Source organism: Euleptes europaea, chromosome 21 (assembly GCF_029931775.1).
Source record: "Euleptes europaea isolate rEulEur1 chromosome 21, rEulEur1.hap1, whole genome shotgun sequence".
NCBI lineage: Eukaryota > Metazoa > Chordata > Lepidosauria > Squamata > Sphaerodactylidae > Euleptes > Euleptes europaea.
Window position 1 is genome coordinate 4,216,606 of NC_079332.1, and position 25,336 is coordinate 4,241,941.

A 25,336-nucleotide genomic window follows, 5' to 3' on the forward strand; every position below is an offset into this window, starting at 1 on the left:
TTTCACTAATAGGAGAATAAAAACTCCACAGTTTCTTCCACGCTGTTTGCATGGAGAGGTGATGTGGTGGGAGAGCCGTCGATGGGATGTGACCCATAATTTGGGGTTGATTTTTCCCTTTGAATTTTTTCTATTTGCAGAGTTGGGTGTTGTTGTTGCTTTTAATCAAAGGGGCATTCAAAGGTGGGCCCCAATACCCCTCATTCTGAAGCGGGCCAGTCTATTCTGCCACCTCAGGGCTTGGCTGCCTCCTTCTCCTTCATGGTGTTAAAGAATAACAGCAGCACTGGGTTACATCAGATGCCGTCATCTAGGGTTGCCAGCCTCCAGATGACGGGAGATCTCCAGATGACGGGGATGTTTCCCTGGAGGAAATGGCTGCCTTCCCCACCCTCACCCCCAAATCTCCAGGTATTTTCTAACCCAGAGTTGGCAATCTTAGAAAGCTCTCGTAAAGAACGTCTCCCTTTTAAAAGGAGAAATTCCCGGAGGCTTGCAGTTCAAGTCTGCTGCAGCCAAGATAACCCCAAGGGTCTTAGGGTACCTTCAAGACTGCCCCATTTAGGATGGGATAGAGGGCTATGGATCCGTCTTCAAGGTGTCACAAGCTGTGTGGTTGCATTTTTATCCCACAATAGTTCTTTCAGGCTTTAAGGTGCCACAAATCTCCTGGGTTACGTACAGAGAAACCCAAAGCAGGTAGAAACTAGTGTTGCCAGCTCGAGGTGGGGAAATACCTGGAGATTTTGGGGGTGGAGCCCGAGAAGGGTGAGGTTTGGAAAGAGTATGATGCTACAGAGTCCACTGTCCAAAGTGGCCCATTTTCTCCACGTGAACCGATCTCTGTCGCTTGGAGATCAGTTGTAATCCTAGGAGATCTCCAGCCACCACCTGGAGCTTGGCAACCCTCATTTTATTCATTGGTTTACTCCCAGGAAAGCATTCGTCTGGTGGCAGCCTTCAATCCTTATAGGGTTTCCGCCTCTGGGTTGGGAAATACCTGGAGGGAGGAGCTTGGAGAGGGGAGGGGCTTCAATGCCGTAGAGTCCAATTGCCAAGGGGGCCATTTTGTCCAGGTGAGCTGATCTCTGTCGCCTGGAGATCAGTTGTAATAGCAGGAGATCTCCAGCCACCACCTGGAGGTTAGCAAAAAGAACTGGCAACGGAGACCACTGTAAACCGACTGCTCTTGTTCAACCAAATAAAATATACATGGGACCACAGTGTGTGTATGTATATACAATTGCACAGTTTGTCAAAACTTAGCCAAAACAATTGCAATTGAGAAATAAACAGTGTGCAAATACATGATGCTCCAGGTAGCGCTTCTTTCTCAATTGCAATTGTTTTGGCTAAGTTTTGACAAAATGTGCAATTGTATATACATACACACACTGTGGTCCCATGTATATTTTATTTGGTTGAACAAGAGCAGTCAGTTTACAGTGGTCTCCATTGCCGGTTCTTTTTCCTGGGCTCCATTCAGCACGGTACTATGACAGGCTTGCCAGGTCCCTCTTCGCTATCAGCGGGAGATTTTTGGGGGCGGAGCCTGAGGAGGGCAGGGTTTGGGGAGGGGAGGGACTTCAGTGCCATAGAGTCCAATGGCCAAAGTGGCCATTTCCCCCAGGTAGGATTGCCAGGTCCCTCTTCGCTATCTGCAAGATATTTTTGGGGCGGAGCCTGAGGGAGAACTGATCTCTTATCGGGGGAAATGATCTTTTATCGCAGGGGTGGGGAATGTCAGGCCCGAGGACCATATAAGGCCCGCGAAATCGTTTGGTCTGGCCCTCCGTGGGTCCTAGCAGATCTCTAGCTCAGAAGGATCTAAGACTGGCGATCCGCCCCCTGTTTTGCCGAGAAAAGGAACCTTCTTTCCCCCTTGCAGAACAGTCATTAGCTATGGAGCAGCTAGGACTGCCCAAGACTATAGCAGGCTAATTTTTAAGTTGATAATTTTGTATGGCCTGCGAATGATGTTATAAATATCCAAATGGCCCTTGGCAGAAAAAAGGTTCCTCACCCCTGTCTTATCGGCTGGAGATCAGTTGTAGTTAGCGTTGCCAGGTCCCTCTTCTCAACCAGTGGGAGATTTTTGGGGTGGAGCCTGAGGAGGGTGGGGTTTGAGGAGGGGAGGGGCTTCAATGCCATAGAGCCCAATGGCCAAAGCGGCCATTTTTCTCCAGGTGATCTGGTCTCCATCGGCTGGAGATCAGTTGAATTAGCTGACGATCTCCTGCCGCTACCTGGCAGTTGGCAACCCTAGTTGTAATAGCAGGAGATCTGCTATTGTGTGTGTGTTAAGTGCCGTCAAGTCGCTTCCAACTCATGGCGACCCTATGAATGAAAGTCCTCCAAAATGTCCTGTCTTTGACAGTTTTGCTCCGATCTTGCAAATTGAAGGCCTTGGCTTCCTTTATTGCCTGGAGGTTTATTATCTTTTTGATACTTTGTATATATACACTAGTTGGTGGATTGTATAGCTTATATGGGTGTGTTGACAATTTTTGTAATGAAGTGACCACCTTAAATGGTATTTTACCTATGGCACTGTGGATTGCGCCTGTGTATATGAACAGAGGGCAGATACCCCAGAAAGCTTTGCTTTCTTCCATTTTCTCTGTCTGCTTGTTATTCAAGCGATGTCAGCATAAGCACATACACACACTATCCGCACACTAACCGCCTTCAAATGTTGCAAAGCAAGGGACATTCGCTCCTCTCAGCTGCAGAGCTGGTTCAATCTAGAATTGCTTGTCTATTGTTTGCTAGGATCACGCCATGAGAACTGTCCTCATGTATCGAAATGAAGATGCTCTGAACAGAATTGTATAAAGCTTACTGCCTGTAGAACGGAAAGTTTGATTTATTTTTGCAGTCTGACTCTGTGTGGGGCTGGAGAGAGATTTTAAATCCCAGCTTTTGTAACTGTTTAACTTTGTACTATTAAATAGAAAAGCTGTTAAACTAATTCCTGATCTCCAGTCGCTATCTTTTATCAGAGTCATTTACAGTGGGTCGCCGTGTTAGTCTGTCTGCAGTAGTAGAAAAGGGCAAGAGTCCAGTAGCACCTTAAAGACTATTCTTAGTCCCTTAGGTGTGATGTTGAGTCTTCTGCATTTGGTGAGAAAAAGGATGTCTGTCTGTACCTGTGCAAGTTTCTTCACCAGGTTGATGGATTTCCATTCTGTACGTCATTTAGATAGTGTTTTTCTAGGCGCAGCATAACAAAGAATTTGCATCTCTATTAAGTTGTGACTGTATTTTTTGGGTTATGACCTGGAGGTTGGCAACCCTATACGGTGATTATTTTTTACCACCTGGCGTTTGGCAGCCCAGAGTCCTTAAGATGCCCCAAATCTTTCAGGGCGCCACAGGCTGGCTGCATAGTTGTGGTTTTATTTATTTATTTATTTATTATTATTTATCTTTTTTTAGAGTGGTTGTGGTTTTTTGCCAGCACATAAAAACCCGTGTCAGCCTTTTCAGACGTTTCTGTGTGTGGGGTAGGGTTCCTTAGAACGCCACAATCTCTGTGTGTTTGCACGTGATTGTTCTGTGTACAACTTGGCGCGTGATTATGACGTGTGATCTGTGGGGGGGGCGGGGAGGCCATGACAGCTTGATTCCCCCACCCCTCCGCTTCTCCGAGGGGGAAATTTTTTAAGTTTTCACCGCGGCCTGCCATTGGCTGAGGCGGCGCGCGTCGGCCTGCCATTGGCTGAGGCGGCGTGCGCGCCGGGGGGGGCGGGGGCCCCGAGCTGGCGCTCTCCGAACCGCCAACCGCCGCCTCGTTCGAATCCGCGTCTCGGGGCGGGCCAATGGCGGAGGCGCGCGAGCCGCTCCGCCTCCCCGCCAGCCAGCCACCCAATCGCGAGCCCCGGCAGGGTTTGAAAATGTTAGGCGCGGGGTTCTCACTAGGGAGCGGGGCCCCGCCCTAAGGGGGGCGTGGTTTAAAGGGCGGCCTCGGGAGGCAGCGCTCCTTTCCGAATGAATGAATGAATGAAACTTGGCTGGAGGCGCGGAGGGGGGCGGGGCTTGGCGCCAGGCTCCTCCCACGGGCCAAAGAGGCGCTTTTACTACGAAGCGGCTCTTTGCAGCGGTTCTGGTGCACGCTCCGGATTAAGCAGGGATGAAAGCGAGCGGTGAGTGCCCAGCCCCCGGGGCAGCAAGCCTGGACCCCCCCAGCCCCCTTCCTAAAAAGCTCCTGGGAAAAATGGGACCTTGCTTTTTTTTAATTAAAGATCCCACTGGGAACAGCCATGGAGGGAACTGGCGCCGTGTAAAAGGGCGCCATTCGAATCCGGATCTTGCCCGGCGGGGGGCCGAGCTGAGCCAACCGGGCTCAACGCCCAGGAAGCTCCAAAAAGGATCCGAGTTAGGGGAGGGGGTTTCTCTAGCATTGCAATCCTATGCAAAGTTGGCCACCACCACCACCCCCCGCCCGTGTAAAGGCTGCGACCCTTGACCTGGAAAGTAAGTGGACGCGGTGCAACTTACTCCCGAGTAGGGATGCTCATCAGGCCATTTATTCATGGAAGGTTTTGCATTGGGTTTGCCACTCTTTAGATGCACTTTTCCCCCATCCATATTCTAAGCCACCATGCAGAGTTTTGAGAATTCAGATGGGGAAAATGTGCATCTATCGAGTGACAAATCCAATGCAAAACCTTCCATGAATAAATGGCCTTATTAGGGTTCCGTTGCGAGTAGGTGGGCTTCGGCTGAAAACGCTGCTTTTTTTTTCATGGGATCATAGAGTTGGGGAGGGACCCCCCGGGGTCATCTAGTCCAACCCCCCCCCCCGGTGCCCAAGACAGGAGGTTGCTCTCTGCAATAACTGGAGGGGCCGAGGCGTTGTGGCCCCTGTACCCCAGCGGAGACAAGCCGCAGTAAGGTTGCGCTCCTGTGCAAACTAACTGCAAGCTCCCCCCCCAACAAAGTGAGGCTTACTTCTGAGCAAAAGCGTGCATTGCGACCCTAAAGATTTAACTGCCAGTGTTAAATCTTTAACAATACCACTAAGACTTTTTTTTTAATCGGTTGCAACCGTGCTCGCCTTCCAATAGTGTGATGCGTCGTTTTCACACATGCCAAATAATGTGCTTCCAATCCCCTTTCAATGCGCTGTGCGGCTGGATTTGTGAAATGGCCAAAGTCCACTTGCAGACAATCGCTAAAGTGGATTGAAAGTGCATTATTCAGGATGGACAAGCGCGAATGGGGGGCTGAACTGGCTGCAGGGCTTTCTTGGGCCAAAAAAGTGAAGGAAACTGGGGAGTGGAGGGTGGGCATGGATCGATCTCCCCCCACCCCATGCAAAACCCTTGGCCTCCCCTCCTCCCAACTGCCCTCCTTGAGGGGCCTTATCGCTTTTTTTGGACTTTGAACGGCTTGGACTGTGTCAAAGGCCATTTATGCCTGGGAGGTTTGGCCTTCAATTTGCCCCTCTCTAGATGCCCATTTTCCCCATCTCAGTTCTCAAAACTCTGCATGGGGGGCTTATTGAGTTTTGAGATTTCGGATGTGGGGAGGAAATGGGCATCTACAGAGTGGCAAATCCAAGGCAACACCTCCCGTCCAGAATTGGCCTGGCTTGCCAGAGGGAAACCGGATTAGTGGCAGGCTCTCGCATGGGGTAGGCTATAACGGGGCATCTTTGGCCACTTTCGCACGGGAGGTTTTGCCTTGGGTACGCCGCTCTCTGGATGCACATTTTCCCCATCCGAATTCTCAAAACTCAACAAAAAGCCCCCCATGCAGAGTTCTGAGAATTCGGATGGGGAAAATGTGCATCGAGAGAGAGGCAAATTCAAGGCAAAACCTCCCAGGCATCAATGGCTTTTCTTTGCTTTTCAACCTTCCGCATACCTAGTAGGAGCAAAAGGAAGGAAGGAGGGGTGGGGGAGAGAGAGAGAAAATGCCCAATTTTGCATTTAAACCTCACAGCGAGGGTGCTCCTGCAATTTTGGGCGGGTGGATTTAAAAAGGAAGCGGAGCCTATGGTGGGATGGGCGCGGCCTCCAAAGAGGGAGGAGACCGAGTTGCGGCTTTTTGCTGGGGCATCCAGGCGACGCCTGAGGGTTTCTCGGTGCGTGCTGGTCGCTGGGTACCATTTGGGGGCGCCTTTATTTTCATCTTCATCCCCCTTCAGATGGAGAGACAGAGCAGGCTTTTATGACAAAGGGGTGCATCCCCGGGGGAGATGCCTTTTAGGATCTGAAAAGGCCACCTGGGACACCCTAAGCAGGTCTACGCAGAATCCTATTTAAGTCTGTTCAATGGGGCATACTGACCTTAGGATGGCCAGCATGGTGCAGTGGTTTGGAGCAGTGGGGTTCGATTCCCCCACTCCTTCACATGAGCGGCAAAGGCTAATCTGGTGAACTGGATTTGTTTCCCCGCTCCTACACACGAAGCCAGCTGGGTGACCTTGGGCTAGTCAGCTCTCTCAGCCTCCCCTACCTCACAGGCTGTCTGTTGTGGGGAGGGGAAGGGGATTGTAAGCCGGTTTGATTCTCCCTCAAGAGGCAGAGAAAGTCGGCATGTAAAAAACCCCAACTCAACTCTTCTTCTAGCCGGACTGGCAGTTTTAAAGAAATTCCTGCATTTGGCAGGTACAGGATTGTTTTTTGACAGGGTCGTTTTGTTTTGTTTAATGCATCAGAGATTTCTACCCATTTGTACATATTTTTTTAAATCCTATCAGTTAGTTAACAGGATTTCTTTAAGACAACAGGCTCAAACTGAGTTGCTTTTTAAAAAAAAAAATTGGGCATTTGCTTCTGATACATTAAGGAATCTAATTCCATGCTGAATTCAGTTACTTTGGCCGTGTTTCCTCCTCCTGCTTCCCTAAATGCAAACCAGGCTTCGAAACTTAACAGCCCAATTATGCAGTCTGTGTGTGTGTGTGTGTGTGTGTGTGTGTGTGTGTGTGTGTGTGTGTGTGTGTGTGTCATTACTTCAGAGGATTGGTGCAATGCTATTAAGTTCAAGCCTGTTGATTTCAGCGGTTTCAGACTGGCGTAACTGCGTAGGATTGCTTCTGCGTTGAACGCATCTAGGAGCGCACTGCTGGGTCATCTGACTGCCCAGTGCTCATCCTTGCTCCGAAACAAGAGGCAGAGTACAGCCGTTCTCTGAATTATTTTGAGGGGTTTTTTAACAGCACGAGCACCTGTAACAGGAAGTGGCAGGAACCCACAGGAAGATCCCCTTAGTATGCGTGAATTGCAGCAGGTAATACCCCTAGGTATGATCTGGGTGTGAATGGGAAGGGCCCTGTGCGGCAGCAAAGAGATGAGTGGCTGTAGTGAAGCTGGCGGTCCCTGTCGATTTCGGCATTCTCGCTCAGTGGAGTGGCTCAGTGTTCATCCCGGCATGTCTGGTTAAAAACAAGATGAGTTCGATAGCAGATGGAGCAAATGGTCTACCTTGCGTTGCAGGCCATCCTGGGGACTAGTTACATGGCCCGCAATGAACACATGAAGCTGCCTTCTGCTGAATCGGACCCCTGGTCCATCAAAGTCAGTATTGTCTACTCAGACTGGCAGCGGCTCGCCAGGGTCTCAGGCAGGGGTCTTTCACATCACCTACTTGCCTAGTCCCTTTAACTGGAGATGCTGGGGATTGAACCCGGGACCTTCTGCATGCCAAGCAGATGTTCTACCGCTGTGCCACAGCCCCTCCCCTAAAGGTCTGAGGGAACACATGAAGCTGCCATACTGAGTCAGACCCTTGGTCCATCAAAGTCAGTATTGTCTACTCAGACCGGCAGCGGCTCTCCAGGGTCTCAGGCAGAGGCCTTTCACATCACTTACTTGCCTGGTCCCTTTAACTGGAGATGCCAGGGATTGAACCCGGGACCTTCTGCATGCCAAGCAGATGCTCTACCACTGAGCCATGGCTCCTCCCCAACAACTGCTTGCGTTTTGATATGGCTGCTTCCGCTTCTCGTGCTTGCTGAAACCCCTGGGCTTCTGTTTTAGTGACCCACTGTAGATGCTTCGGGTGCTTCTCTATCCCTTTGAAGCGAAGGATGAGGAAGAGACCGAGAGTGCTGACGCTGCTGAGCCTTCCTGAAGACGTCCTCTTTCATGTCCTCAAGGGGCTACCTGCTGAAGACATCCTTTCCTTGCGCGCTGTAAGTCCTGTTTTGAATACTCCGGCCAGTGTCCCAAAATTGGGTGCGGTGCAGTGGTTGGAATCTCAGACAAGAATGGAAGAAATCTGGGTTAAATTCTTACTCCGCTGCGGGGAACCTGGGGGAGCTTGATTCACTCGCGCTCTTAGCCTAACTGACCTCACAGGGTTGGTGGAAGGATAGGGGGGGGATCACGGATGCTGCCTTGAGGTCCTTGGAGGAAGAAGAGGAGACAAACAAGGTTCACTGTGGATTGTCTTGCCTGTCGCAGATGTAGTCGGGTACTAGAATCATAGAGTTGGAAGGGACCACCAGGGTCTTCTAGTCCAACCCCCTGCACAATGCAGGAAATTCATAACTACCCCACGCACCCCTAGGGTCCCCTACTCCATGCCCACATGATGGCCAAGGTGCCCTCCCTCTCATTAACTGCCTAAGATCATAGAATCAGCATTGCTACAGGTGGCCATCTAGCCTCTGCTTCAAAACCTCCAGGGAAGGAGAGCCCACCCCCCACCCCAAAGGAAGTCTGTTCCACTGAGGAACCGCTCTAACTGTTAGAAAATTCTTCCTAATGTCTAGACGGAAACTCTTTTGATTTAATTTCAACCCTTTGGTTCTGGTCCGACCTTCTGGGGCAACAGAAAACAACTTGGCACCCTCCTCCATATGACAGCCCTTCATGTATTTGAAGATGGTTATCCTATCCCTTCTCATTCTTCTCCTCTTGGCTCTGGAGCAAAGAAGGCCTTGCTAAAAATGAAGCTGGAGCTCCCCCCCCCCCACTTCCACTCTGCATTAGATGGGTTTGTGCATTGTGGGAGAGCCTTATACCCAAGTCTTTGTATTAACTGACCTCGAGGAGGCTTTTGTAAAGTCTGTTGGGGGGGTGGTAGTAACAACCCTCTTATCTCTCCCCCTCCCCTTAGGTCCACTCTCATCTGAAATACCTTGTAGATAACCATGCTAGTGTTTGGGCATGTGCGAGTTTTCAAGAAGCGTGGCCTTCGCCGAGCAACTTGAAAATGTTTGAAAGGTAAACCTTTAAGAACCGCAGAAATTCTAAGGCACCAAGGTTACGCGTTTGGTTATACCGTGGTGGGGGAAATATGGCGGGCGACAATTCCTCCCGTGTGCCGTATTGAGAGCGCTGTCCAGTTTGCTCTAAATAAAGAGTTTGGCTCAGCTGGATGTAGTTAAGTCTTTGGGAAATGAAAGTATGGTATCTTTTACTGAAGCTGCTGCTTCATGATGATATGACAAAATTCAGCACAGCTCTCACACACTTGATTCTGCATGGGCTGTTGCAAGTTTGAGCTCACTTGATTCTGCATGGGCTGTTGCAAGTTTGAGCTCACTTCCTTGGATACGTTGGCGTGATCGTCCATTAGGCAGATACTAAAAGTGGCATCTGCCTGTGGGCGTTTTACGCATCTGATGAAGTGAACTCTGACATGCAAGAGCTTTTGCTGGGATAAATGTTGTTTGCCGGGTGCCAGGAGCCTTCCGTTTATGTGGCTTTAATATGGCTTCCGCCTAGGAACGTACTGTGACGACATGAAACTTACGAACCTTTTATGGTTTGTGTTCCCCATCGATTAGCTGGCAGAGTTGCCAGGTTTCTGGGTTGTTTGGTGGACAAGCCCCTTATTTTCAGTGGGTACTGAGAACCCGGGTGCCCCTCTGCTTGGAAATAGGCCTTGTGAATTCTCCTATAAGGAGGCAAGGCTGTAGCTGCACTAAATTTATCTTCTTCCCTCTGCCCCGTCTAGGCGATGTGCAGACTCGCATCACTGTCCCCCATTTTATCTTAGCGTGTCGGGCCTTTCTGGCTTTTTCTAGAACGCAGTCCATGTACTTAAGTGTCGAAGTACCATTGAATCACACGTGGCTTAGATCTGGTTGCCAAAAAAGCTAGGATTTACAAAATCCGAGTCCGGTAGCACCTGAAAGACCCAACAGATATAAAAGGAGCTTTGCCTGAGAAAGAGTCTAATGAAGGGACTCTCGAAAGCCTATTCCCTGGAAATCTTGTTGGGTCTTTCAGATGTGGCTAGACTCGAACCTTGCTCTTTGGCTGCAGACAAGCACAGCTACCCGCCTGAAACTAGGGTTGACAGATTTCTGGCTTTAAAAACAAACAAACCACCCTCCGTGTTCTCGCACAGGGCTGCCGAGAAGGGCAACTTCGAAGCTGCTGTGAAACTGGGAATAGCCTATCTCTACAACGAAGGCTGTAAGTATGGGTACGAGCTCAGTACTGCTTGGCGGAGGGGCTTGGGACGTTTGCATCTTTCTTTCCTGCCCATTTGGGGCCAGCAAGGCTAACCCCACAAAAGATGTTGAAATCGGCTTCTAGAATAATGCACGTAGGGTGTGTTATGTGTGTGGAATTAACATTGCGCAGACCGAACTCTGGAAGAGTCCTTAGGGATTCTTTCTGTGCGATCAGGGCCGGTGCCAGTCATTTTTGCGCCCCGGGCAAGGCTAACTACTTGTGCCAACCAATTTTCAAAAACGGATATCTTGCAGAAAAACAAAAGCACAAAACTTTAATAAGACGTTATAATGAATTATATTTCATAGCACTGTCATGGTACTTAAAGTAAATAATATGTCCGTTGCATTTTTCTTTCTTTCAAGAAACAAATCGGTTTAAAACTGTGCCCCTCTGGCCAGTTCTGCGCCCCTCTGAGGTCTGTGCCCTAGGTGACGGCCTAGTTCGCCTAATAGTAGCCCTTCTCATTGTGCCCCTACTGCCTCGCATTTCCCCGTTCTGCTTTGTTCGTTCAAGTGCAGCAGACCGGTCTGTTTCTTCTTCAAGCCGGCGTGGCGTAGTGGTTAAGAGTGGTGGTTTGGAGCGGCGGACTCTGATCTGGAGAACCGGGTTCGATTCCCCACTCCTCCACATGAGCCAGTGGAGGCTAATCTGGTGAACCGGGTTGGTTCCCCCACACCTATGCATGAAGCCGGCTGGGTGGCCTTGGGCTAGTCACAGCTCTCTCAGCCCCACCTACTTCCCAGGGTGTCTGTTGTGGGGAGGGGAAGGTGACTGTAAGCCGGTTTGATTCTTCCTTAAGTGGAAGAGAAAGTCGGCATATAAAAATCAACTCCTTCCCATCCACACGTTCGGTGTCACCTTACCCGGCGAGTGGGGAGGCAAGGCACGTATTGTCCGTGTCTTGCATGCAACCGTCTCCAGGGACAACGAAGTCGGGCTACCATTTGGTGCCGTCTCCTTGGTGCGCTGCACTGCAGGGTCAGCGTGCTTGAGTCGCCCCGGCAGGGTGGACTGCGCGGGTCACGCCCTCTTCTCTTGCGCTGCCCCTCCAGTGTCTGTCTCCGACGAGGGCCGTGCAGAGGTGAACGGCTTGAAAGCCTCACGTTTCTTCAGCCTGATGGAGCGCTTGAACGTCTGCGCGGCCCCTTTCGTCTGGCTCTTCATCCGCCCTCCCTGGTCTCTGAGCGGGAGCTGTTGTAAAGCCGTGGTCTACGAGAGCCTCAAAGCGGAATGCCAGGAGCAGCAAGTAAGCCGGGGAGCGGGGTGGTGGTGGTGGTGTCTGGGGGTCTTTGGCGGAAACTGCACTTGTTTTTCATGGAGGAAAAGGAATGAGTCAGACCTCTGGCCAAAGCCGAGACCTGTCTACACCTAGGGCAGTCTCGAATTCCATTTTGAGCGCAGAAAAACTGCAAAATGTGTCCTGGGCCAAGCATCCTGAGAATCCCTGCTTGAATAATTTAAAAAAAAAAAACCCCAAAAGCTCAAGTTTCTAGCCCTTAAGGCTGCAACGATGTGTAATCTACATTAAAGCATGGAGGACGAAAACTCTTTTGATTTAATTTCAACCCGTTGGTTCTGGGCCTAATCACTGTCTCCTCGCTCAGAATCTGCAGTTAGACAGCTTGTTCGTCACCATTTTAATTGCGGCTGGAGTTGGGCACCCTCTGCCCATTGGTTGATTCAAAGTTAATTTGCAAACCCGCTGAGCTGAAGGATTCCGTCTCTTGGAAGCGCCCGAGAATACTAAATATTTTTGGGAGCTGACGAAGCTGCCTTCTGCTGAGAAAGGCCATTGGTCTGTCAAGGCCAGATTTGTTTCCCCTGACCAGCAGCAGATTTCCAGAGCCTCAGGCAGAGATCTTTAGCATTGCTGGAGGCGCGCCAGGGACAGAAGCTGGGGGCTTTCTGCATGCCAAGCAGGGGCTCTGCCGCTGAGCTTACTGCCTCTCTGTTTTACCTAGAGGCCAGCTTTAATCTCGTCTGGCTTTGTAACAAAATGCTCTTCCTTTCATAGGCTCAGAGAGGATCGATTCTGTATTGCCTGGCTAAGGTGCTCCAGCTCTTTGAGGTAAGCCTTCTACGACAGTCATGCCGTTCTTGCCGCTTCTAAAAAGGCGCCTAGTACTTCACCGCAAGGTCCGATGTGTTAAGTGTGACCTTAATAGAGGTGCTTGGAGTGTGTGGGTCACACATGAAGCTGCCTTCTACTGAATCAGATCCTCGGTCCATCAGAGTCACTATTGTCTACTCAGACCTTCAGCGGCTCTCCAGGGTCTTAGGCGGAGGTCTTTCCCATCACCTGCTTGCCTAGTCCCTATAACTGGAGATGCCGGGGACCGAACCTGGGACCTTCTGCATGCCAAGCAGATGCTCTACCACTGAGCCACAGCCCCTCCTCAAGTGTAGAGCGGCGCTCATGATTGTTTATCAAGTGCTGTGCTATAGCAAAGTGCTTGCTGCCAGAGGCTCTCGCCGGTTGCAGTGGGATCTGTCTGACCCCATTTCTGATGCCTGGATCGATGAGGATGCTATCAAGTGCTCGGGCTAGAACAGGCAGGAATGACAGATGAGTGGAGGCATGCAGGATGACACAAATCATCACTGGCTTTGAGAATCAGAGGGCCCATCGACAAGTGTCTGTTGTGGCTGGAAGTCTGTGTTTGGGGAGAAGGCAAATTTCCCGCTTACACAGGTGCCTGCATTCGGGCATCAAGGAATCTGGAGGCTTCGGGAACTGGGAACCATTCTGCCCCGTTCTGCACATGTATCGTTCCCTCACAACCAGATAGGGGCCCGTTGAGATGGCTGCCTGTGCCCTTAATGGCTTAATACATCTGTAGGTGAAAAGGGGGGGATTGGTTGCAGGCTGGCAGCCATATAAAAATAAAAGTAGTTTTTCTTCTCGTTGCTGGCCTCTAAACATGGGCTTGGAGTTAGTCCATGCGGGTGCAAAACACCTGGCTGGTACGATTGCACGGCTTCGTTGTGGGGTTTCCTTGTGCGGCCGGAAAACATTCCTTGTGCGTCAGTCGCTGCGCGGACTTCTCGGCTGCAGGCGTTCCAGAAGCAGCCAGTTCAGCGAGCGCTTGAGCTTGGTGGCTTTCTCTGCTCCGGTTAGCATCCAGTTGGCGTCAGTTGCCTCTGTTTGTTTCTTTTGTTAAAATACAGGATGAAGAAAGAAAGAAAGAAGCCCTGGAAATGTTCGAGACGTCCTCGCAGCAAGGCTGTTTGCACAGCTCCTACCTCCTCTGGGAATACAACAGGAAAGCAGCCGTGAGTGTCCGCGATTCATGGGCGGCATCAGAGGCGAGGGATCTAACTTGAATTAAAGCCTGCAGCGAGGGAGGTTTTCTTGTGCTGGCCGAGGGCCCGAGAAGGGGAGGAAGGGCAGTAGCATCTCTGTCGCCTGGGCATCTTCAGAGTGCTATAAGAAATTGCTGAGCCTCCTGAATCTGGTTGTTGTGTGCTGTAGTAATCCTATAATATGCATATTTGAGGGCCTTTTTTGCCTCAGAACATCCCCTATCAAACCATGGTTTGGATTTAGGAGCCGACACCTGCCTTTGCTGGCCTGTGTTATATAGGACAGGTCTCAAGTTGCTGAATAAAATTCTCATATAGTATCAAGGGATCTTGACTTACAGTTGGATTTGAAAAGGCTGAGCAATAGAATTGTGCATCTTCTGCCGATAAAGTGGACTTTTAGTTTAGAGTGGAGATCATTTGTCCACCTTATACGCTTTCCTATTTGATCGGGAGTTGATGCCGACATTGATGAGCTCTAAGAGGGAAATCCATACTAGGTAGGAAAATTTAGAGACATGGTGGGATGTGATCTCCTTCCAAGTAGGGGAGGATTTGGAAGAATTTCGTTGAGATTCTTAGCTGTGGGCATACCATCTTCAGAGGGAATGCCTTGTCGGTGCGGCCAATCGGAGGCCTGTCTCTGGAGTCCTGCTTCCAGTTTTTGAACCTCCCAGTTTGCGCTTGAGCTTGGCTAGCTTACAAAAGAGAGGAGGGGGTTTCCACCTAGCTAGTATAACACAGGGGTCCCCAGCGTGGTGCCTGTGGGTGCCATGGCGCCCGCAGACACCTGTTCTGGAGAGGACTGTTCCATCTTGTTGGAATAAAATCATGCACCGTTGGCCTAAGCTGGACCAAGAAGCATCTTATAATAGGATCGTATCCCTTCTTTATAGATGTCAGACCCTGGTAGGTACCTCCAGAGCCTCAGGAAACTCAGGGACTATGCTGCTAAGGGGTCCTGGGAGGCCCAGGTAAGATTGTGAATCCGAGTTGCTGCAATTTAACTGGCTTTCATAGAATTATAGAGTTGTAAGCGACCACCAGGGTCATCTAGTCCAACCCCCTGCACAATGCTGGAAATTCCAAACTACCCCCCCACATCCCCAGTGACCCCTACTCCACGCCTAGAAGATTCCCAAGATGCCCTCCCTCTCATGAACTGCCTAAGGTCATAGAATCAGCATTGCTGACAGGTGGCCATCTAGACTCTGCGTAGAAACCTCCAGGGAAGGAGAGCCCACCACCTCCCGAGGAATCCTCTTCCATCGAGGAACCGCTCTAATGGTTAGAAATTTCTTCCTAATGTCTAGATGGAAACTCTTGATTTAATTTCAACCCGTTGGTTCTGCTCCAATGTATGCGTGGAGCTCAATACGAATCAGGTCTGCCCCATTCACTTCCCTCTGCTCCATATAAGCACGCTCTGCCCCATTTGCTTAAAGCAATGCCCAGTCGTCTTCCGGTTCATGCACAGTCCCTGAACATGAAAGAGACGCTTCGCTCTCTGTGTACATAGCAGAGTCTCCACCTCCAGTATGGTGTAGTGGTTAAGAGCGGTGGAGTCTGACCTGGAGAACCAGGTTTGATTCCCCCACTCCTCCACATGAGCGGCGGAGGTTAATCTGGTGAACTGGATTTATTTTCTCACTCCACATGAAGCTGGGTGACCTTGGGCTAGTCACAGCTCTCTCAGCCCCACCTACCTCACAGGGTGTCTGTTGCGGGGGGAAGGGGATTGTAAGCTGGTTTGATTCTCCCTTAAGCGGTAGAGAAAGTCGGCATATAAAAACCAACTCTTCTTCTATTTGTGAACCGACATTTAACATTTAAAAAAAAATGTTTCCAAGCCTAGTTGAAAGCCCCTTTCCCGAAATACTGAGAGTTGCATTGTGAAATAGCCAAACATACCAGCTATTATTTATATTTCTTCTGACCCTGGGGTCAGTTCCAGAAGACCTTTGCTGTCATTGGCAGCCTTTTGCTTCCTTTGCCTTCGAAAGCAATAAACGCAGCGCCCGTTTTCATTGTCTGCTTCCTCCGCTTTCCAGATAGCGCTCGCCAAAGCCTGCGGAAACGTAAACCAGCCGGGGTTGGAAGCCAAAGCCTCTTGCGAGCTGGTGTCTCAGCTCTTCCAGGCCTCTCTCCCGCTCAGCAAGCAGAGCATCTTCAGCGTTCAGAAGGGAATGAATGAGACCATGAGGTAGAAACCCTGGATCCACACACACAAACACACTGTCATAAGGGAAGGCTTCTGACCTCGACCCGGGGCCGAGCGTCTCTTGCAGGCGGCTCCCCCCTCATCCGTTTCTCTTTTCAGGTACATCCTGATCGATTGGCTGGTGGAAGTGGCCACCATGAAGGATTTCTCCAGCCTCTGTCTCCACATGACCGTGGGTTGCGTGGACCGGTACTTGAAAATGAGGCTCGTGCCCCGGGCTCGCCTTCAACTTTTGGGCATTGCATGCATGGTTATTTGTACACGGTAAGACGCTGGACTGTTGATTTGGGGCTTGTCCTTTAAAAAAATGAAAAAAAATAAGGGCTGTCCCCGTGAGATGGTCTGGGAAAACTTTCTCTGTGTGTGTGATTCAGATTTATTATTTATACGGCAAAGCCATTAAAATATTACAAGTCCATTCTCCCCATATTGTCATCTGCGGGTCCAAATGCAGATTCCCAGGCCCATAGATGGAAGAAATAAGCTCCCAGCCGACAGGAAAAGAAACCGTAACTGGCCTTATCTGGCACAATTCAATGAGGTGTGGGGTGCTTGTGTTTGGACTTTTGATGCTAACCACTCTTTTCGTTACAGCTTTATCAGCAAAGAGATTTTGACGATACGGGAAGCGGTTTGGTTGACGGACAACACATATAAATATGAAGATCTGGTCCGGATGATGGGAGAGATCATCTCTGCCCTGGAAGGCAAGATACGGGTACGGTTTTTGTAAAGCTGCCGAGAGGTTCTCTCCAGTCTAGCTAGCTGTTTCCAGAGTGCTGGAAACGTGGCCCTGATCCATCAAAGGCAGTTCTTGTGGTTCCTTTGCACCCCACAGCCTTTGGAACATACTCTCTCTCATGTGGCTGGGAAATGCCACATTGAAATAACATATGGGATCTATGCTCCCTTGCTACTTTTTGCATTTTGTATTTTTATTGTATTTTTTTTCAGCGTCTTTTAAGGTTTTGTTGTTGTCCGTTTCACCCCATCTGCTAGCTTCAGTTGCACATTTGGGTACAGCTTAGGGGGCGGGTCAAAACGACCCCAAAGCCTTCAGCGTCTACTTAGCAGTTTATACAATACCTTTATTGGCATCTTGAAGTAATAAAACACGCCGAACAGCTGGCGAAGATAGGATTAAAATCGTTCTTATGATACATTAGTAATGATGATTTATCGATTGAAATTACAGTTTATATAATACTTGAGCTCTCTTGAACCGGATGATCTTTGGGGATTCTCTCAGAGAGGGCTGTTTATAAAAAGGAGGCTGCTAGAGCAGTAAGGTTACTGTCCTGATCTGCTAAAAGGAAGCGAGTCATATCCCTTTTTGATCTTATATGCCGAGGATCTGGCAGATGGCTGAGGTCTGCTGTGGAATGGGCAGTCCAATAGGATAGGTTCCACAGAGTGGGGGACTCCCGCATCACAGGCGCGTAGTCGGGCATTGTGAGGTGTACAAAGAAACCTCCCATGAGTCACTGCCGACGGAAAGGCGTTTAATCTTGCCAACGTGAAGGCTCTCCTCTGGAATGGTAGAGCTAGATTATATAGGTAGTTGGCGCAAGATCCATAGGTTGTAGCAATGCCTAAAGCGCCTGGAGAACAAATTCAGCAGTTTACTAACATATTTTAAAGGGGGGGGGCATGAAGCATCTCTGCCATTACCCAAGCTGAGGAACATGGAGGTGTGCAGAGCGTAGGAGACTGGAAACATATTCATTTTCCCCGTTTCTTCCCAGGTGAATTTCATTCCATTCTTCTTCGTTTAACACCCCTTTCCCCACTCTCTCATTCTAAAGATCCCCACTATTGTGGACTACAAAGAAGTGCTTCTGAGCATCATCCCACTGGAGAGAAGAACGGCGCACCTGTACAACTTCATCTGTGAGCTCTCCCTCCTCAACACGGGCCTCTGCCAGTACTCGCCTGCCTGCCTGTCTGCTGCCGCACTGTTGCTAGCCAAAGTCCTCCACCGGCAAGGTGAGTGACGCTTGGTTGCTTTCTCAGTAGAATCATAGAGTTGGAAGGGACCACCAGGGTCATCTAGTCCAACCCCCCTGCACAATGCAGGAAATTCACAACTCCCACACCCCCAGTGACCCCTACTCCATGCCCAGAAGATGGCCAAGGTGCCCTCCCTTTCATGAACTGTCCAAGGTTATAGAATCAGCATTGCTGACAGATGGCCATCTAGCCTCTTCTTAAAAACCTCCAGGGAAGGCGAGCTCACCACCTCCCGAGGAAGCCTGTTCCACTGAGGAACTGATCTAACTGTTAGGAAATTCTTCCTAACGTCTAGACGGAAACTCTTTTGATTTAATTTCAACCCGTTGGTTCTGGTCCGACCCTCTGGGGCAACCGAAAACAACTCCACACCATCCTCTATGTGACAGCCCTTCAAGTACTTGAAGATGGTGATCATATCCCCTCTCAGTCTTCTCCTCTCCAGGCTAAACATACCCAGCTCCTTCAGCCTTTCCTCACAGGACTTGGTCTCCAGACCCCCTCACCATCTTTGTTGCCCTCCTCTGGACCCGTTCCAGCTTGTCTACATCTTTCTTAAATTGCGGTGCCCAAAACTGAACACAATTCTCTAGGCGTGGTCCCTAGTATTTAGTCTCTGGTCTTCCCATCTCTCATCTCGGACAGCTCTTTCTGCTCCAGGATTGCTCTGGACCGCATGCGTCGGTCTCCTGTGATCCTTGCAGGCCATTCTGGGGAAGGGAGAGAGGAGAAATAAATCCATATAGTATTGTGATTTTTTTTGTTCCGTTTTTTTTGTTCTCCCTTCAGCTCATCCTTGGACGAGCCAGTTATCTGAATGCACGGGATTTTCCCTTGAAGAGCTGAAACTCTGCATGCTAAGTCTCCACAAGAAGTGGTAAAATCTTAGGTCCTTGGAGCGGGGGAGAGGGTGTGAGGGGAATGGCAATTGAAGAGCTGTCTGTCCAGCTTTAGAGTAATCCAGTGGGGACTACTTCCCCTAGTACGCTCTGAACACAGGTTGGTGTGGTGGTTTGTAAAGCTGTGGCTTGCACAAAGTATTATAGCATAGTGGATGAATGGATTCAGTGATTTGTTTAGCCATAGACCGTTACAAAATATCCTTGCGTATGTACAAAAGTCAAAAATGGTATCTAAAAAAGAATGAAATTGCATCAGTACACATTGCCCGGATAAAAACTGTTTCATGCACAATCTTTCTTAAAACAAAGGTCACACTCATTTGCTTTCCTATACAGAATTTTTCTTAATAGCTTCAAGAGCTTTGATCTTCCTGGCCGCAATAGCAAATTGAGACATTCTGAAGGTGACATGAAAATCGGGGTAGTGGTCTTCAGCTTTCTGGGGGGACTCTTTTAACACCCCCCCTACTGCAGCATAGGATCCATTGAGTCAAAAGCAACCCCCCCCAAAAAAATTGTGATTACTCTTATGGATGTCTCTAGCAAAACTGCAATTTGAATTTTAGAGGGCAACCGGCACACAAAGAAATATTGGCCGTGTCTAATTCTTGGTGGGCTTGAAAATTAACCAGTGATTCTCTGAAGGGTTTCTATTTCTCTCCCCCCAAAGCTTCCACGATGATGTTCCAAAGGATTACAGGCAGGTGTCCCTGACTGCTGTGAAGCAGCGGTTTGAAGATAAGCGCTACGAAGAAATCGGCAAAGAAGAGGTACGTTTGAACGGCCTTGTCTCACTGTCTTGTGTTCTCCTCTGTCGGACATGGGCAACGGAGGCGGGAGCGGGGACTTCCTGGGACAGCAATAAGGCGAAGCGAGGCAGGTTTGCCGGGCGCGCAGCAGCACGTATTTTGTGAGCGCAGCCGAGACTAGACATGGGGAAATGGTGCTGGCGGGGCTGTGGATGGACGATCGGCCTGCTTGTTTGAATCATTGATCAAGATTTTAACTAGATGCTCTACAGAGGTTAGGAGCCCCGTGGCACAGAGTGGTAAGCTGCAGTACTGCAGTCAAAAGCTCTGCTCACAACCTGAGTTCGATCCCGACGAGAGTCAGTTTCAGGTAGCCGGCTCGAGGTCGACTCCGCCTTCCATCCTTCCGAGGTCGGTAAAACGAGGACCCAGCTTGCTGGGGGTAAAGGGAAGATGACTGGGGGAGGCGCTGGCAAACCACCCCATAAACAAAGCCTGCCTAGGAAACGTCGGGATGTGACGTCACCCCATGGGTCAGGAATGACCTAGTGCTTGCACAGGGGACCTTTACCTTTTCTACAGAGGTACTTTAGCTGAATTGCTCTTTAACTCAATACTAGCAACTGTTAGAAGTCAAGGTGGTCATTACGATTGTTGCTTTTTACGATACCATACCAGAACCAAGACAGCCCAATAAGGACAGGGTTGGATCCCGGCGATTTCCACTGGCATAAAGAAAGGTGGCCCCGCCTGTTTTCTTCTCATGGCTACAGCTGTCCATCTCCCTGTGGGTTTTTGTCCGCTCAGGTCTTTCCCCCCCAATCTCTGGCACCACACTGGGGGTTAAAAGGGTATGTGGGAGCAAGATACGACAGGGTGGCATCCTCTTCCACCACTGAACTTCACTGATCGGAAATTAGCCTTTGCTAGGTTGACGCGCCACAAAGCTTTGATTGACTCACCTTCAGTCTTTATTAAAACAGCCATAGACCAGCACAGCTCTTCACAATTTACCTCCAGAAACCTTTAGTATTACACTCTAGCCACTGGTTTGCACAAATTGTAAACAGTTATTTGCACAATTATTATAAGCTATTTATATTAACCCATTAAGATAGTTGGCATACTGAGATTCTCAGCAGCGTCTGGCGGATTCTACAGGCTGCCGCACAAAACCTTGCCTTTCCTGCTGTAACCTGTGGATTTTCATCTGTAAGCAACATTTTAGTATACCCTGCCCCTGAATGGCCAGGATGCCTGCTAAGCCAGGGGGAGATAAACTTAGAACAAACCTCTTGGTATAGTAGAACGTGCTCCATTGTTTCGATTTCCCTCAAAACACAGGGACATACCCTATCCTCCAAGGGAACCTGTCTGTATCTCCCATCCAGAACCGCCGAGGGAAGAGCTTGGCATCTAGCAAGGGTGAATGCTTTCCTGTGTCTAAAGATAGGTTGCCTCTCCTGATACCAGCTTGCAGACTTATTGGGAAGGGAGCAAAAAGCAGAACGTTTTGGGTCGGGGAGGACGGCAGAGGTGGTGGTATTTTCACCGGGTGCCTCTAATTGTAGGTGATGAGTTACAGCCAGCTCTGCTCGCTGCTGGGAGTGAAGCAGGAAGACCCAGAGCCCAATTCTTGGCACGCGAGCATGGTGGAAACCTTCCTTGCTTCTCCATCAGGGAAGAGAACTAAAAGGTAAGCGGACTCTTCCCATCAGGACTGTTGCTTCTGTGCTTGGCAGATCCGTCTGGCAGGCGCCAGCGGGGTTCAGCTCCTCTCTTGTCAAGATTTTCAGCTACTCGTCTATAGTCTTGCCTTTTTTTGTGGGGTTGCCCAGTACAGATGAGAGAAGCGCAGCGAAAACAAGATGGTCTCTTCTGAACTTGTGTGGGGAGTCAGGCTGGTAACTGGTAGCAAGCACCCTAAGAAAACAGCTGCGTCCTTGTTGTGTTGGGTGTTGGTCCCATGAAGGAAAGCCTGATCTATTGTCTTCTACGTGCATGCGTTCATTCCCATCGATGGCTTCCCTTAGGCCTTTGGTTGATTCTTCTGCTTTCCTTCTGGATCTTGTCTTTCAGCTCCTCTAGATCATTGTTGTTCTGGGTGGGCTTTCTTTCTGTGGTGGTGGTTAAAATTTTTACTTTTTAATACTTCTGGTGGCTGTGGTGCTATCATTATTGACAGGACGTGGAGCATTTTGTATTGTAAAGATGCTTTGGGAACCTCCTTTGGGATGGAAAATGCCAGTTAGGAACAGTTCAGTTTCTGATTTATTTGTAATTACCGTTTGGTGAATCTGTACTAACAACGGTGTTCTTGGCACAGGAGAAGGGAAGACAGCATCCAGGAAGACCGGGGCAGCTTCGTTACGACCCCCACTGCTGAGCTGTCCAACCAGGAGGAGAGTCTTCTGGACGACTTCCTAGACTGGAGCTTGGATTCCTGCTCGGGTTATGAAGGAGATCAAGAAAGCGAAGGAGAGAAGGAAGGGGACGGTAAAGCTTTTGCCTTGTTTCCGTTGTTGTTTTGTATTGTTATTCCCACCAATAGGAGCCTCGTGGCGCAGAGTGGTAAGCTGCAGTACTGCAGTCCAAGCTCTGCTCACAACCTGAGTTTGATCCCAACGGGAGTCGGTTTCAGGTAGCCGGCTCAAGGTCGACTCAGCCTTCCATCCTTCCGAGGTCGGTCAAATGAGAACCCAGCTTGCTGGGGGTAAAGGGAAGATGACTGGGGAAGGCACTGGCAAACCACCCCGTCAACGAAGTCTGCCTAGTAAACGTCGGGATGTGACGTCAGCCCATGGGTCAGGAATGACCCGGTGCTTGCACAGGGGACCTTTACCTTTTTTTTAATTCCCACCAAAGGTATGGAAAGTCAGGGTGTGTGTTAAATTTATGCCGTGCAAATCAAGTGATAAGCAATGATTCTAGGGAATGTGTGTTTGAATGTTCCCCCTTCTGCCTTCCCAAACCCAATAAGGAGGGGGAAAAACCCTGCATGTAAAAAATTATAGAATCCTTTTCCTGTCATGCCAATTCTTAACATACAGGCAAGTTTTTTTTCCTTTTTGTTTTGGGAAAGGGGAGCATTCAAAGTGTTTTTTCCTGATATGTGGGGGGGGGGTATAGAAGTAGCTAATAGCTTACCTCAAAGAAATATGCAATCTGCCAAACCCCAGAAAAAGCACACACACACCGGTTGTATACATTGTCTAGCAAAAGACAGGTTTTTAAAGTGTCAAACTGTTTTACTGAAGCCAGTGTGGTGTGGTGGTTTGGAGCGGTGGAGTCTGATCTGTAGAACTGGGTTTGATTCCCCATTCCTCCCCATGAGTGATGGACGTTAATCTGGTGAACCGGATTTGTTTCCCCACTCCTACACGCGAAGCCAGCTGGGTGACCTTGGGCTAGTCACAGCTCTCTCAGCCCCACCTACCTCCCAGGGTGTCTGTGGTGGGGAGGGGAGGGGATTGTACACTGGTTCTCTACCCTTAAGTGGTAGAGAAAGTTGGCATTTAAAAATTAACTCTTCTTCTTTACTGCCTGAGTGTCATATGCGAATGCTGTGCTATAGGGTAGGGAAATAACCCAGCCGGAACTGGAGAAATGAAATAACCAGGCATTCGAGACTCATCTCGTGTAATCAGTTTGAATTCAGAAAGGTTTGTGCGGCTACCCATATCGTGTATTTCCCCCCACCCCGGCTGCAGTTACAGCTCCCAGCGGGGTCCTGGACGTCGCTGTAGTCTACGTGGATCCTAAAGACCATTGCTGTGACGACTCCAGTGACGAAGAGTGCCTTGCTAAGGATGGATCTGCACACGACCTGCGACCAAGTGACCCGCCAGGTGGGGCGAAGAGGTGGCTCGTGTGCCACACCCTCCGAGAAACCACTCTGGAAGCCAGCTCCGGGTATTCCTCCGTCAGCAGCGCCACCCCTCCTCTTGCCATGAACTGCCCCTTCGGTGCGGCTCCCAAAACTACCTCAGCGCGGCCTCCGGGCCCCGCGAAGGACCGAGGCCTCCCTCCACCTCGGGATGCAAAACCATGTTTGCCTTCCGTCTGCACTAGGCCCGGCAAGAACAGCAGCCGGAGGCGGGTGAAGAGGAAAAACATGGCTGAGTACAGTGAAGCGGAAAGGATGAATTTGGGCTTCATAAGCCTTTGAGGGGCCAGCGCCGTTTCTTCGGCCAGTCCGGGGAAACGTGACGTTCTCGTTGAGCCGCTGGTTGGGCGCCATAAAATGGTCGCCGGGCTGGCCTTCAAGCACAGTGGGTTGTAAGCTGTGCGGCCCTGTTTGCCACTGTTGTTTACTTCAGGATGTCCCTGAGTTTCTGTCCCCCCTCCCTTTGGTTGCCTGTGCCAGTGGTATGTTACCTCGCCATCTCAAAGTGCCTTGGGGAAAGCGGGGGAGAATCCCGCTTTTCCCACCCTATGCAAACGACGTCTTCCCGACTTGTGCCAAATGAGTGTCCTGCCCAAACCCCTTTTGCCGCTGCAAGATCTGGCCCACGTCTCAAAGCCCCAAACTTGCGGCTTGTTCATTTGTGTTATACTGGGATATGCCGACTGGTTTTTTGTGCCTTTTCTCTCTGCAGACTGATAATTCGAAACAGCATCTTCCAGAGTCCCGTGTGAATTTTATAATGCCTTTGTTTTACAGATGAAGTTCTCTTAAAAAATTAAGGTCAGGTGCTAAACTGCTAACTTTAGGAGGAATCATACAGATGAATTCTGTCCTGATGGTGTGCTGGAAACCCTTCTGCATCTGGTTTTTCCTCTTTCTAGCCCTCTTTTATGTTCCTCTTCTCTCTTACTCATTGTTCAGATTTTATGTGCTCTTACAGAAAAAAAAAATTGAGATTCTTGGTGTCTGACTTGCTCCAATGTAAGGCTGGGCTTCTGCAATTGGGACCGCAGAGTGTGGGGGAAGCAGCTGACGATTTTGAACTTAACCTGAATGAGGTTTGTGAGCACAACAGGAGGTTTTGAACGACGCTTGGCGCGCCACTGCCCGGTGTAGCTCTATCGCTCTAAGAATCTGCGGAATGAATTATCCTTTGCAAAAGAGTCGACGACACTAAGACGGCGTTCAAGCTTGGATTTTCTTCCTCTGGAGTAACCACTTCCCTTCTGTGTCAGTACGTGAGGAAAAACATGGACCAAATGGTGTGCCCCGCAGCCTTCTTTGGCTGTTGTAAAGGTGTAAGAAAACTTCTGAACAGGGGCCTGTGTTCCGTCTTTAGGGGCACAGAATAAGGCCCTGGTCCCTTCTAAAAATGATGCCTCTTTAGACTGTATGCCAAGATACACAATCTCGTGTGATGGGAATGACTACAAGGACTTGAGAAACACTGGACAGTTTCCGTTTGTGTTTTTTTTTATATATAAAGGAGGTAATGTCAGTGACAATTTATGCTGGCTAGTGACCATGTTTTTATTAAAAAAACAAAGAAACCATGTTTTTATAAAACGCTGGACTCCTGACTCTTTTTTGGGATGGCAGAGAGAGGTTTTGGTAAGTTCCTGCTTAAAGGCACGTGCATGTCTTGTATCTTTAACTGGCGCATGACAACTTTGGACGTCGCTTTTGTTTTGCCATGCTGGGGAAAGGGAAGATCTCAGTTGAACTGATTCGATCCCCGGCATTTCAAATTAAAAGGATCAGGTCGTAGGTGATGTGGGAAGACTTGGGGACTCTGAAACCCTGCTGCTAATTTTTTA

General features: G+C 49.5%; 1 protein-coding gene across 1 annotated transcript in view; it reads left to right on the forward strand.

Moving 5' to 3' along the window:
- CCNF (cyclin F) overlaps positions 1 to 23,780 on the forward strand; it is a 64,057-nt gene extending 40,277 nt beyond the window's left edge. The window contains exons 5-20 of the mRNA XM_056866572.1: positions 7,992 to 8,146; positions 9,076 to 9,182; positions 10,315 to 10,382; positions 11,480 to 11,673; positions 12,442 to 12,495; positions 13,596 to 13,700; positions 14,627 to 14,704; positions 15,782 to 15,933; positions 16,051 to 16,215; positions 16,546 to 16,669; positions 17,757 to 17,937; positions 18,751 to 18,838; positions 19,534 to 19,633; positions 21,184 to 21,308; positions 21,939 to 22,108; positions 23,323 to 23,780. Of these exons, the coding sequence (XP_056722550.1) occupies positions 7,992 to 8,146; positions 9,076 to 9,182; positions 10,315 to 10,382; positions 11,480 to 11,673; positions 12,442 to 12,495; positions 13,596 to 13,700; positions 14,627 to 14,704; positions 15,782 to 15,933; positions 16,051 to 16,215; positions 16,546 to 16,669; positions 17,757 to 17,937; positions 18,751 to 18,838; positions 19,534 to 19,633; positions 21,184 to 21,308; positions 21,939 to 22,108; positions 23,323 to 23,780 (2,324 nt within the window). The remainder of the gene's footprint in view (positions 1 to 7,991; positions 8,147 to 9,075; positions 9,183 to 10,314; positions 10,383 to 11,479; positions 11,674 to 12,441; positions 12,496 to 13,595; positions 13,701 to 14,626; positions 14,705 to 15,781; positions 15,934 to 16,050; positions 16,216 to 16,545; positions 16,670 to 17,756; positions 17,938 to 18,750; positions 18,839 to 19,533; positions 19,634 to 21,183; positions 21,309 to 21,938; positions 22,109 to 23,322) is intronic.
- The last annotated feature ends 1,556 nt before the right edge of the window (positions 23,781 to 25,336 follow it).